General features: G+C 51.1%; 1 protein-coding gene across 7 annotated transcripts in view; it reads left to right on the top strand.

Moving 5' to 3' along the window:
• SH3PXD2A (SH3 and PX domains 2A) overlaps positions 1-13,776 on the top strand; it is a 243,574-nt gene that overhangs the window by 59,771 nt on the left and 170,027 nt on the right. Inside the window, exon 1 of one of the 7 annotated variants that reach the window (XM_040486335.1) lies at positions 4,810-5,066. The exons of the other annotated variants lie outside the window; for them this stretch is intronic. Coding sequence (XP_040342269.1) covers positions 5,034-5,066 — 33 coding nt within the window. The 5' untranslated portion in view covers positions 4,810-5,033. Of the gene's footprint in view, positions 1-4,809; positions 5,067-13,776 lie in introns of those variants that run through there. 7 annotated transcript variants of the gene reach the window in all.

Raw genomic sequence — 13,776 nt, 5'->3', positions numbered from 1 at the left:
GCTCGATCAATAGAGCAATTCAATTCAACAGCTATTCCAAACACTTCTGGAAACCACGTCAGTTGCTAGAGAGGGCTTCTAAGGGCATTTCAGATGTTAAGTTGGGAGTAGGGAGAAGAGAGGCTCTTGGTCTCCAAGTAGAAATTGATTTCTTTTAAAAATAATCCACCACTCAGCCTATCTGCCCAGGAAAAGGGACCTGTCCCAGAGGGAGCTGTCTGGGACAAGGCCTGATGTTGAGGCCTGTTTGGCTCTAAAGGGCTTGGATTACTTGGAGGTGCAGCTAAGGGGAGAAGGAGGACAGTAAAGGGCCGCAGATGCTCTTAAGTTGCCTTCTCATTGGCACTAGATCACACTTCCAGCCTCTGTAAAGTTCCTTGCACAACTCCTTCACTGTTAAGTATCCCCCCCCACCGAGGAAGGACCGGAAGACTCTCTGAAGCCCCGGCTCCACCGAAGGTTGTTTCACAATCTGACTTACAAGGCGGTGGGCAACAGTAATTGCTCTGCAAACATTGGCTCCGTGCTGCTGCTGGTCCTTTAGTCTGAACTCCAGCCAGTGAGTGCAGAGGGTCAATATTTGATGAGAGGCCGGAGAGGCCCTTAGGCTTCCCCCACACTGCTTGGAAGATGGAGGTAAGAAGGTTCTTTAGGTATGCTCATTTGCTCTGGTGGATTTAACGTGTTTTGAAGAGCTTTAATCTCTCTTCCTTATTCATCTCTCTAGACTTTCCACCCACTTACCCCACCCAGGGTCACACTCACTTTCTAGCTTTTAAATAGCCAGGCTAATGTTGAGCAAACAAAACTATAATCCCCAAATCATTCATTACTGGACTTGGAACGTGTGTTGGGGGCGGGGGGGCATGTTCTGAGGTCATTTGTGGTCATTATTGGATCACTGCATTTTTAGAATGAGAATTCTATTCCAGGTCCCTCACTTTGCAGGTAAACATCTGTGTTCATCTTTCTATTTATTAGATTTATAGTTTGGTTTAGGTTTTGTTTAGTTCAGCTTAGTTTAGTGTAGCTTATAGTTTTGCTTTAGTTTGGTTTGATGTTCAGAGCAGGCCTCTGCCGAGGTCAAAGTAAGGTGGTCCTGATGTGTGCCAGGAACCAAGCTGAGGATAGGAAAGGGGAGGGAGGAAGTGTCTCTCCTGCGGGCTCTGTCTTTTAATCATCAAGGCAACCTCTGTGTTGTTTGAGACCATTGACCCTACACTAAAGGCAAGGCGGCCCAAGCCTGGGGAGATAACACGCCAAGTTCTAAGAACAGTTTCATTCCAAGGATTACAGACTTCCATTGCCTGGCATGGCAGTACAAGTCCCAGCTGTGCGGTGAGCTGTGGGTCATTGTGATTGCTCACACACCCTGGACAGAGAACATCGGCCATGACTGATGTCAGTCCCCAGTCCCAGGAAGGCACAGAGAGCCTCACGTTGTTTGCCGTGGTGACAGTGGGAAACATGGCACAGAGGGCTGCTAAGTAAACTGTGGTATTCTCATACCACGTTGTACAACAGTCAAAACAAATGAGATTGATCTCAGTTCTATGGATGAATAACTAAGAAATGTTAATGAATGACCACTGCAGATTTCAAACAGTACAGTATGATAGCAATTATGCAAAAGCAACAGCAAGACATATCTTTTGCAAGTACATATACAGCCTAAGTATATAAATATTTTTTAAAGATCTGGAAGGATGCACTCCAAATTGATAATAAAGTTATCTCTGGAAGAGGGTTGGGGCATCAATGAGAAGAGGATCTTGGTCAAAGGGGAAACTTAGCCTTATTTGTAATGTTTTACTTTATATAAAAAAATAATGTATTCATGTATTATTTACGATGTTAATATTTAATAATTAAAAGGATACCTATGGGAGGATTGGGAAAAGTGGGAAGTCTAAAATAAAATATGTCTCTCATGGTCATTATACTATAATGTGATAGAAAACACACAGGTTAAAAAAAATAGACACTAAGAGCTTATCTACCAAGAGAAGAAAAATGACAATAATTATTAAAATCACATTATGTCATATTTCCTGAACCATCCTTCTAAATCATCCCTATGGAATGGAACTGGTTAGAACCCATTACATCAAACCCCAGGGACCTGTCCAAATTATCTTATCAAACCGGAATCTTGTATTCAAACATTGCTCAAAACACATGAACTGTGTATTGGGGCAAGAAGTACTGGGTGGTTTTTGGTGGTACGACCAAAAACACTAAGGGCTGCATGGTTGTGGGTGCAAGGATTATGGGCAGGTACTCCAGGGCCAAGGTGACTGGGGTCCAAGACCAGCTCCAGCCCTCATTGTTAGCGATATACTGTTAGTATATAACCTTTGGTGAGTTCTTTAACCTCTCTGCACCCCGGTTTTCTCATCTGTATAATGGGGATAACAAAAATACCTGCCTCATGGGGTAATACTAAGAATGAAATGAGATAATCCATGTAAAGAACACCCATACACTAGCCCATACACCCATACACGAGAGCATTGAGACTCTCGATGGGGAAGCTGAAAGCTCACTAGTTAGACCCTCAGAAACATAACTCTGAGAGAAAATAGGTAGAGATGCCCATGCCATCTGCAGGCAGATGTCTCCTCCTGTGCCCCACTGATACAGGCTCCACTCTCACCACGTGGTGCAGCCTGCCTCCAGACAGGAGAGTCAGGTGGCAGTGTTAAGCATTTCCTAGATAAAGCTTTTCACCTCCAAAGAGTGATTACCAATGCTCTTTCTCTCCCAGCAACACTATTAGGAAAACAAGTAATTATTGGTCACTGTTTTTCCTTGCTCTTGGAAAGACGCATCTTTTGGATCCCTGATGGAGCACCGGGGGATTCCAGGGGAACCCTGTGGGGATTCCAGTAGCCTTTGGGAATTCTATGGCTGGCTTCCCTCCCCTCCGGGAGTTGGCTCCTGCTTTAACTACTGCCTTTCATCTTGCCCCTGTGGCCTGAGGGTGAACTCCAGCTTCCTCTCTCTCTTGATTTCTCTTCTGGCAGGCTGTGCTGTTTACAGGGGTGGGGTTAGGGGAGTGCTGGGGGTATCTGTTCCCTGGGGAATGTTGGGAGAGGAGGGCCTGGGGAAGTGTTACCTGGAGGCCAGCTCAGGATAGAAAGCTGTTTACCTACCACTGGGTTGGAGTCCTGGGGTTACTTGGTACCCTGCCAGTGCCCCCTTCTTGTGCAGTTTCCTTAACCCTGTGGTTTTAGGAATAATCATGTGCACAGAGGCCTCACAGGTCTAGAGCAGATGAAGAGAGGTGGAGGGGAGAGGTGGTGGCCTTGGGGCAGAGTCATGGTGGGTGGGGGATGGTGGGAGACAGCCTCACGCATCTTCTATGTGTAAAGGGAAATAAGAAGAGAGAGCTTGGGCTCTGCTGGAACCTGCCATCAGGAGAACTTTCCAGCTGGATACAAATAGAGGAGGGGAGTTTATCTGACTCTCTGCAACAGCCCAGAGTTGCAGGATACTCACCATGCTGTAGGTATGCTTGGAAAACTAATCTCTTCTTGTACTGATGAGTACTGCATCTGCGAGCACCGTGTTTGGTATCTGCATACATTTGCAAAGGTGCTCCTAGCAAATGATGTATAAGTGATCCAGGCACATGCCTCCTAGGATGCTCAGTGGACATAGGCCCTCTCAGATGAGACCCTCTCTTGTGAGTGCACCACGAAGCCAGGACCCATCTCAGTCTGCCCTTTGCTCCCACTGTGCCCTGGTGGGATTTTCACCCAGTGGGGAAGCTCCTTTGTAGACATGGGGAAAATTGTAAGAAAAGCTGGAATGTCTTCTGGGTGTTAAATCTGGGCATTGTTTCCTTGTCTCTCACTTTCTGGGTGAAGTCTTGTGACTATGGGTGGACAGAGAGTTTAGGAGGCGGCCTGCTCCCCCAGTAACTGTCCTGCAGGACTGATGAGAATGTCTCTTTCAAGGAGAGAGATCAGCTGTGTGCAAATATCAGAATATGGGAGGTACACGCTCGGCAACCAGTGTTAACCATGTCTGCTGGGGAATTAGGGGTAGAATTGTGGTTTATAACTAGAAGGCCCTTGGAGATCACCTACCAGGATGATACATGTCTGGCAGTCACGCTGCCACTTTCCAGCCTCATGCCCACAGCAGACATCATTGATTGGTCATGGCATGTTCCCGTCCTTTGCCCATGGCAGTCATTGCTCATCGACCATGAGCCCAGACATGGTCTCAGAGTCCTTCTAAAAATAAACCAAAACCAGATACCTTCAGGAAGAGACTACCTGTCCATTGGCAAGGGCACCTTGAGTGAAAATTATTGGCTACCCTCTGATGTAGTCCTTTTCCTAAACAGATGAGGAAAGAGACCCCAGCAGGGGAAGTGACTTACCCAAATTATAAGGGCATTAAGTGACAGCAGGACTAGAACTCAGGTACCCTAGCTTCTAGGTCATTCTAGCCTCTATCCAGAAGTCCTCTTTCAGTTTTTGGCTGAGGGGGGCAGGAACGCCCTGTTGCATCACCAAGAAATCGCCCGGAGGGAGAGGGGTCATTCACTCTCCCCGGGGACAAGATGCATGTGCAGAGAGCCGAAGACTTCTCTTGAACTCCCAGAACAGTCAGACGGCAGACCTGCCTTCACAGGGTTAGCTGCGTCCTGGTGGAGCTCAGCCCACACGTCCCGCCCACCTCCTCCTACCTCCTCCTACCTCTGTCGGATAACACGCCCCGGTTCTGCCAGAGGCAGCATCTGAGTCAGGCTACGCCGTCTGCGTGAACGCTTGGAGCCGCGCACCCTGTTTTCCTAGCAGAAGGTGTCACGTCAGGGTGTGTTCGGGTGGTACTTCAGGAAGGCCCTGAGTGTAGATGCTGCCTATGTCACCTCCTTCTCCTCTGGCCTCAGGCCTGAAGGTCTGACCTAGAAAACTCGGCTCTGCCCCCACCGGGACCCCCTGTATCCCCTTCGGATAAGCAGCAGGAAAGCTGGCTGGAGAGTGGGTGGGGGACAGTGTCCCCCTCCAAACTGGAGAATGAAGGGAAGGAAGGTCTTTGGTGGTGGCCAGGTGAGTGTCCTGTGAGTGTGGATGTGTGTGCCTGGAGCCTTCAGCTGTGACCAAGTCTCTCCCTTCCCTCAGGAAGGAATTTCAAGTTAATCCGGGCACCTTTGGCAGAGTGCCAGCTACATTCCTGGCACTGGGCTTGGTACAGGGGACCCCCACGGGGAAAAGTCAGCGTCATCCTGGGCAGAAAACCCAGGCCCACAGCTTTGGCCTAACCCGGAGCCGCCAGCTGGTGGAATAATCGGGGTAGGGCAGAAGGCACGGAATGAGCGAGCAACCCAGAGTATAGAGCACTGCCATCAGGCCTGCACACACTTAGGCACCCTGGCAGGCTGGTCAAAGTGCCTCCCGGAGCTGGGCTGGAGGCCTTGGCATACTCACACCCCTTCGCCCCATGGTAACAGTTGGTTTTGCTCTTGACTGGTGTGTAACTAGGCATGTAGGACAGCCAGGGGGAGCTGTCGGAGCCTGAGTTATGGGCTTGTTTGAGGGAAGACTGTTTTTCTCCTTCAGCTGGGTGACCCAGGGGTGCCAGCTGCGGTGACCCCCCCCATCAGCTCCCTGCCGCCCTGGCTGGACCTCAGCCCCCCAAGTGATTTTAGGGGCTGTGATTCCTGCATCTCAGGGATGTTCCCTCAGACCCGGCCATTGTAGGAGTTGCTGGAGAATCAACACTGTTTCCTTTGTATCTTCAATTTAGCTGGAGCTAAGGAAAAAAAGGTTTTAGATTCTTCAGAGACCTCCACAGTTGGGTGACATCAGGCTCTCCAAAAGAGCCTGTGGGATTCTTTTCTTTTTTTTTTTTTTTTTTTAATGTTTATTTATTTTTGAGAGAGAATGCACAAACAGGGGAGGGGCAGAGAGAGAGAGAGAGGACAGGCTGTGCTGACAGAAGCAAGCCGATGCAGGACTCAAACTCACAGAACCATGAGATTATGACCTGAGTCAAAGTCGGATGCTCAACCAACTGAACCACTCAGGTGCCCCACACTTGTGGGATTCTTGATGCCAAATGCCTCGCTCTCCCAGTGGGGCAGTTTTTCATGGTGATGGAAAGCTCAAGCCTTGCTTTCAGACAGATTTAACGTGGGTGTGCACACAGGCCCCACCTCTTACCAGCCCGGTGATCCCACACAATAACCTAGCCTCCGAGACTCCGCCTTCTCATCTGCAGAATGGCTCTCAGTGCAGAAGCTACCTCAGAGAAATGAGATTTCCAGGAGATAAGGCCCAGGAAGCCTTCCCCACAGAGTCTGGAGCAACCACAGAGAATTGTCAGGATGGTGGTCATTCCTGATGTTGCCCCTGGCCCCTGTGGAGGAGGGCAGGAGCTCCATGGACCCATGTCTGTCCAACCTGGACTAGGGGCACATCCTCTCAGCCACAGAAGGGTCTTGGGCACCTCCAAGCTGCGGCAAATGAATGCTGTAGGGCTGGCCAGTTGACGGCCCTAAATGCCAGCCTGCGTTGGGCTCCATCTGCTAATTAGGGAGCATTTATCTGGTGCCCAGCAGAACACGGTGGCCAGTTCAGCCACGCTGGAGTATGAGCTCAGTGCCAGCGGTGGGCTGGGGCGGAGGCTAGGAATAGGGTGGGTGCAGTGGGGCGGGTGTCCCTAGGGCTAAATGGACCACATTCGGGTATACCTTAAGGGAAAAAAAAAAAAAATAGAACAGGAAGCAGGAGGTTGCATATGGGCTGGAGTTAAGATGCGCGCAGACAGGGTGGTTCTGGCATGCGACAAGCGGCCATTCTTCCTACTGAGACCGCGCTGGCTGTCTCCTGAGGGCATCTCTGGTGAAGGCCAGCCTCTCTGGCTCCTCCAGGGGATGGGCTCCATTCTTTGTTGTGGAACCTTGTGAGGAGGAGCCCCAGTAGGAGGGTGGGGGGAAACTCCTCTGTGTGTGCCCCTTGGGGTGCTGGGCCATGCACGCTCCTGCTTCCATCCTGCAGTGACTGGGGCCAAGACAGGGGGACAGACCACGAGATATACCCAATGTAGAAGGACTCAAAACCGAGATTCTGTCCATCAATGTATATCTTTCTGGTGCAGCTGGGACACTTCAGGCCAGTTTGGAATACCTGGGTTTCTTGGATGTGTAGTTGAGAGCTAAGGTGGATGGAGGTAGAGCCGTAGAACCACCATCTCTGCAGGTGAGGGAGCCAGGATGCAGACTGGGCAGTCTGGCCGGAATCCACCTGCTGAATCCCTTCTGTCCACTGCCACTTGTAACTTTGATGCGGCCCCTACATGGGCCAGAGCACCGCAGAGCCGGCCTAGGAGGCCCTGGCACCTTGGAGAGGAGAGGGGTCCTTTCCCACCTTGTCAGGAAGGCTTCGGCTACCAAGCAGGTGGGCTTAGGCTGGCCGCTGGAGGGAGTGCTGCCCTGACCCTCTGCCCTGCCTGGGGAGGGAGGGTTTAGGCTGAGCAGAGAGAGAGAGAGAGAGAGAGAAATTGTCAGTTTCTGTGCAGATGTTCATTTCCTTCTCTCTGTTCTTGAGTCCTGGATTCTTCCTGTGGTGTTCCCTTCATCTCTCTCTTTCCCCAGTTTCTCTATTTATCTCTATCCCTCCAAGGGTCTCTGAGTCTGTGCCTATGTCTTGGCATGGCTCCATTCATCCCTGTGGCCTTTCTCAAGAATCTTTTCTGGAGGCATTTTCTCTTACTCTGGTATGTCTTTGTCAGTCTCGGGGTCTCTCTGATCAGTATCTCCCCCTCCACGTTGTCATCACATCCTGAGCAGGAGTCTGGGAGAAGGGCAGGGCGGGACCTGACCCTGGTCTGTATGGGGGTCACTGACTGCAAGGAGCCAGGGGCTTGACAAGTCTGTACCCTCGAAGCAAAAGCCCATTGGGGGAGGGAGGCTCCTTCCCCTTTCCAAGGGAGTGTGGGGCCTCATAATTGACCTTTTCCCTGGCATTCCTTTTGGAATCAGGTGACAGTCTTGGTACCCTGGTGGGAGGCCGCTCTGCCTCCGGAGGACACCCTTCATGCCATCCATTGGCACTCCCCACTCCCAGAAGAGGCGTGACTGCAGTCTCCCTTCCCTGGGCCTGCTGTGCCCAGACCCCATGGCCGCAGGGGGCCAGAGGTGTCTCAGCCCTCACCCAAGCTTCCCTAGAGAGTGGGGCCCAGGGTTCTGTGGATAGGGCTGGGGATGTGGAGGAAGGAGCCTCAGGCTGGCTCTTCCCCTTCTTGTCCAGGGGGACGGAGGGTCCCCTGGGTCTCATCTGTCTGTTCCATCACCTAGTCCCTCCCCACCCCATGCTAGCTGTTCCTCTAAGGCCATACCTGCCCTGATGCTGTCCCCTCTAGAAATAGCTGGGCAGAACAGGGAGCAGCCCTTATACAGTCAAGTTGGTCCCCAGATATCTCACCAGCTGTCAGTGATCTGGGTAAGGTAGAGCCTTGACATAGGCCTGGGCCAGGGCTTTGCTCTCCCTTGAGCATCTTCTGTCTGTGAGGGGCTGTCCTGTGGTCCAAGTCTCTGTCATCACCTAGGGGTAGGTGAGAGGTGAGCACCTGTTATGGACAAGTCACTGATAAAGGGTGGGGCTGTCTATGAGCCGGCCCATAGGCTGCCCTGCAAGGCGTCTCCAATTATAAGTCACATGTATGCTCGGCCCTCAGCATATAACGAGCCCGGCTCCTATCTAGACCCCTCCCCACATTCTACCCCTGCACCCCTCTCCTTCCTTCTTCCTCCTCTCTTTCTCTGCCTCACCTTCCCCCCCATGCCATCTTCTTGGCCCTCAGCCAAGCCCTCTTGATTGCTCACCTACATCCATGGTGTTCTTACCAGGACTCCCAGCGCTCCAGTCTGGTCCTTCCAGCTGCTTCTGGAAGCCAGTGCACTGAAGCCAGTTAGTTTTTCTGTTCTGTTGTTTATTTTTAGTTATGAAATTGTTTAATCCTACAGAAAATAAGATAACATAGCAGAGGACCTACCTCCCAGATTTAACAAATGTTTGAGTTTTACATTTGCTTGATACTTTTTTTTTTAATTGCGGTATAATTGACATCAGATACTTTCAAAAAGAAAGATAATGGTGTGGATAGAGGAGGTGCCTGATAAATGCTAGCTTCCCTTCATCCTGTCTTGGGTTCTGCGGAGGTAGGTCCAGGAGACAGGCTGGCTTTCGGCAGACTGAGAAGGTGGTCCAGGCAGGGAGATAGGCATGAGCAAAGGTGTGGAAAGGCAGGACTGCCTCGGGCTCGGGTGAAGGTCCGGGAGATTCCCGCTTCTGTGGAGGGAGAGCCCAGCAGGGAGGCAGGGCCTGCGCACAGGGGCCTGGCCGTCCTCAAGCAGCCAGCCCCTTCTCTCCTTGCACTTCTCTCTGCACCTTGTGTTAGGTGGGCACCTGCCACGTTTATGAGGTCTCCGGGAGGAAGTCATCCCCGGGGGCAGCAGCTGGGGCTGCCGCCTGGACAAGGAACCTACAGCTGGGAGCCAGGGTGAGCTGGAGGACACCCCGCTCTGTGGGGACTTTTTCCTCCTCCGTTTCCTGGTTCCCTGACAGAGTGGAGCTCTCCCCGCAGGAAAGCCTCATTAACCAGAGCTTGCTGCAGAGCCTGGGAAACCCGAGGCCGGCCCTGCTTGCTTGCTTCGCTGCATGGGCTGCTTTACCGGGCTCCCCCTAGCAACTGTGCCCCCGTTTTCATTTTTGCTCTGGGGATTTTTCTCTTTTCCCATCTGGGCTCCACCTTGTCCTCCCCTTCCGCAGTGTGAAGGGACATCAGGAAGCCCTTGGCCTAAGGAGAAGTTACAAGAAGACTCCTATGGGCTGAATGGCCAACCTCAGTGACCGGGGAGGAAGCCGTCAGGGCAGGGGATGCCGCGTCAGCCCTTGAGGCCATCAGGCTGGGTGGGGAACTTGGACTGCCCAGGTCAGCTGTTAGGAATGCCTGAGCTACCAAAGGGATTCAAACCCAGTTGGGGTCACCCCAAACCTGGCCAGACATGTCCCATATCTAACCCAAGAGTACGTTGGTGCATCCTGTGTGACCTCTATCAAAGTGCAGCTGGGCTCTGCCCCCTTCCCCTCTGTCTGTTCTGTCCCCATCTGAGTCCAGCCCTGTCACCCCTGCCCAGGACACGTGGACAACTAAGCTGGCTTCCTCAGGGGTCTTCCCACTCTCATTCTTGTCTTCCTACCAATAGAGTGATCCTTTTAAAACATAAATTAGATCACATCACACCTCTGTTTATAACCTTCTGAAAGTCTCCCTTTCTTTTGGGAATTAACTCCCAACTGCTTACCCCTGCCCCCAGGCCCTGGGTCGTGGGCCCCCGTCTGTCCTTCCAGACTTGTCCCCTGCACCCTGCTTTGCTGGCTCTAGCTCACTACTCACCCACTTGCTCCTGGGACACCAAGCACAGTGTTGCCTTGGGGCCTTTGCCTTTGCCTTTGCCATTGCCATTGCCTCTGCCTGGAAACTCTTCCCCCAGATCTTCAGGCAGCTGACTCCTGGGCACTCTGGCCTCAACTCACATGACACCTCTAGAAAGGCCTTCCTTGACCACTTCCCCAGACAGCCTGCCAGTCCTGTCACATTGTCACATTCTCTTGTCTTCAGGACACGTATCACAAGGTGTCATTATCTTGTTTGACTCTCTGTCAACTCATTTACTATCTCTTCCCCACTAGAGTGTGAGCTTTGAGAGAGCAGGACCTTGCCAGCTCGTTAGCTTGTTTTCCTTGGGCCCAGGACAGTGCCTGACACATAGTAGGTATTCAGGAAATTGTTGTTGAATAAATACATGAATGCGTGGCAAGCTGGTGCTGAGTTTTGGGAATGGGGTGCCAGGCCTGCACCTCCCTTCTAAAGGCCAGCTCTATGGTTTAGCTCCCATTCCTTCTCCTGTGTGTCTATCTTTGCGTATAGGCTGGGCTTGCTGTGGGAACACTGCTCAAGTTTGGCTGGAATGCCTATAGCAAAGAACAGCGAGGGCTTTCCAATGTTAACGTGCACACAGACTACTTAGATGTTGTTGCAATGCAGATTCTGATTCAGTAGGCCTGCCTGGGGCTTGAGATTTTGCGTTTGCACCAAGATCTCAGGCGACAGTAGGGTTGGTTTCTAGATCACACCTTGAGTAGTGAGGGCACAGAGTGTTGGAAGGATACATTTGAAGTCCTTATCTTTCTTTTTCTTCCTTTCTGTCCAAATGTGGTCTTTCTCCCATTTGGTCTCAGCCTTTGTGACCATGTGGGAATTTGACCTGGGGCATTGGGGCTCTGTATGAGGAACACTGTTCCAGCACTTGCCAGAAGCTGCCAAGGGTGGTGTGGGCTGCCACAGAGGTGGTTTATTCGCATCCTTGGAAATGTTCCTGTGAGCTTACAGGTCACGTGTCAGGGGTATAGATGCCTGTGTGGGGAGGAGAAGGCCCCTCCCTGCAATTCAACTTTGTGTCTCTGTGTGCCTTCTACAAACTTGTGGAACTAGGATCTCAAGTTGGGGCTCATTCCCCTGTGGTGACTTTTGTAGGTCATCTAGCAAGCCCTCAATCCCCACCCTTGTTAGGCCACCCTTCCTTAGTGCTTGGCATTCTAAATACTGTGTGTGTGATTTGGTGGATAGGGTAGGGGGAAGCAGGGGTGACAACTTGGCTTTGGGAGTAGTTCATTCATATAGGGGATGTGATGCTTGACTTGATTGGGTGGCAGGGGGGCGGTTCTGTATTTCATATTAAGTCTTCCCTCTTTCAGTCTGGTTCACTGGACCGTGACTGAACTCCTTTGTATTAGTTAGGACAGGCTAATGCTGTGTAATAAGCTCTCAGTGACTCGTTAAAATAGAGGGTTTTTTCCTGCTCATGTCATAGACCCAAACAGGTTCTTGGATGGCTGTGTTCCAGGTAGTCATTCAGGGACCCAGACTCTTGCATCTGGGGATTCCACCCACCGTGGATCTCTGTATCCAGTCAGCAGGGGAGGGAAGAGAGAATGTGGAAAATTATAGGGATATTTTATGTGCTGTCTGGAGAGGACACACATCATCCCTGCCCATATTCCATTGGTCAGAATTCAGTCACATGACTATACCTCTCAGCAAGGGAGGCTGGGAAATGTGTGCCCAGCTATTAGTCAGATACTATGATGGAAAGTGAGCATTTCAAGGAACAGTTTTTTTACAAGAAGCATACAAGCTTTTGAAAGGAGGCAGGTATATCAACAAATAATCACAATATAGTGGTAAGTACAGTTCTAGAAGTATGACTAAACTACGGAGGCAATCTAGAGGAGGGGGTAAATGAAGGATAAGCCTGTGCAAAGGCCTCAGAGATGTTGACAGCAAGAGATCACATGGGGTGAGGCATTCTGTGCAAAAGCCCAGAACAGCATGGATGCGGAACGGGATCTTATGTCCGGGGAAGATTGCAAGCAGGCCATGCAGTGTATGCAGTGTGTGGGGATGTACAGTGGTAGCAGGGCATATAATTTGAGAGGTCAGTTCGAGCAGAGGTTATGAATAGGTGTGTGTTCCTGGGAGGCAGAGAGCCAACAAATGGCCTGAAGCCAGAGATAAAACCATGGGAAGGGAGATGATAGCAGTGTTGGGAGATGGTGCAACTTAGCACTCTTTTTACTGGAACCTCAAAGAGGCTTCATGTGTTTTGGTCTCTCAAGCTGTGAAGTTTCTAATAGAGGAGGAAGTTGGGGGGTATGGGCAGGTGACCTACCCAAGTCACCAGGTGTAGCGGTGCACCTGGCCAGAACTCCTTGGGCTTGCCTGGCTTTTGCTGGGTCCACCTGACAGCCCAGGGTCTTGCTGAGGCCTCCAGCATCTTTGAAGAAGCTTTCAGCACTCTCTCTGAGTTTTAGGATGGCCCAGCCAATATTGGTGCTGACCAAAAACACTCCCAAGCACAGGAGAGGTGAGCTCTTAGGAAGCCAGGGTTCCATACTGACCAGGGAAAGGCCACAGGAAAGAGCTGGACTCTGCCCGGTGACTCCAGCATTCTCCTTCCGCCTATTCTTTTGTTTTTTCCATTTGCCCAAGACTTTGTGGGGGTGGAGAAAGATGAAGGTACACCTGGAAGTACCCTGACCCATTTGTATTCTAACAAAATGGGAAGGAGAAGCTCAGAGAAAGGGATGGAAGAAGGGAAGGACATTGGATTTTTTATTAGAAGCATCCCACTTGGCTTCTGTCCAAGAGAGCCATGTCAAGGGAGTGTGTTGGGGACTAGCTCTGGACTCTCACTGCCTTGAACAGCAGCCGGGGTCTGGGAGCACCAAAGATCTGCCTTGGTCTCATCTCTGCCAAGAACATGTTATCTTTGTTCCAAACTTTGGCCAGAATTTGATCCTACGGTGGCTAGGATGCTTTAGGGACCACAGTTCTGGGCCATTTAGAGGGATGATCAGGATGAAAAAAATTGAGCATGTGGTTCAGCCAGAAAAAGGTCAGTCAGAAGGGGGAAATCCACTCTTTTTCCTTCCCTCTTCACCTTCTTCAGGTCCTCTCACTCTTTGTTGATGGTCCTCGGAGGTAGGTGTGGGAGGGGGGAGTGTCAGGCAGCTTGAGGGTACATGAGGGGTTAGAAATCTTGAGAGGGTCTCTGGTGAGGCCAAGGGATAGATAGGGACCCGACCCCCAGAGGGAACAGGGTAATCTCAGTCAGTATCCTGCTGGAAAACACACACATCGCAGTGCGCACACACACACACACACACACACACACACACACACACACACACACAC

This window comes from Herpailurus yagouaroundi, unplaced genomic scaffold (assembly GCF_014898765.1).
Source record: "Herpailurus yagouaroundi ecotype Mexico unplaced genomic scaffold, PumYag 163, whole genome shotgun sequence".
NCBI lineage: Eukaryota > Metazoa > Chordata > Mammalia > Carnivora > Felidae > Herpailurus > Herpailurus yagouaroundi.
Note: the sequence above shows the minus strand (reverse complement) of the source record. Positions and strands in the feature narration are given on the sequence as shown.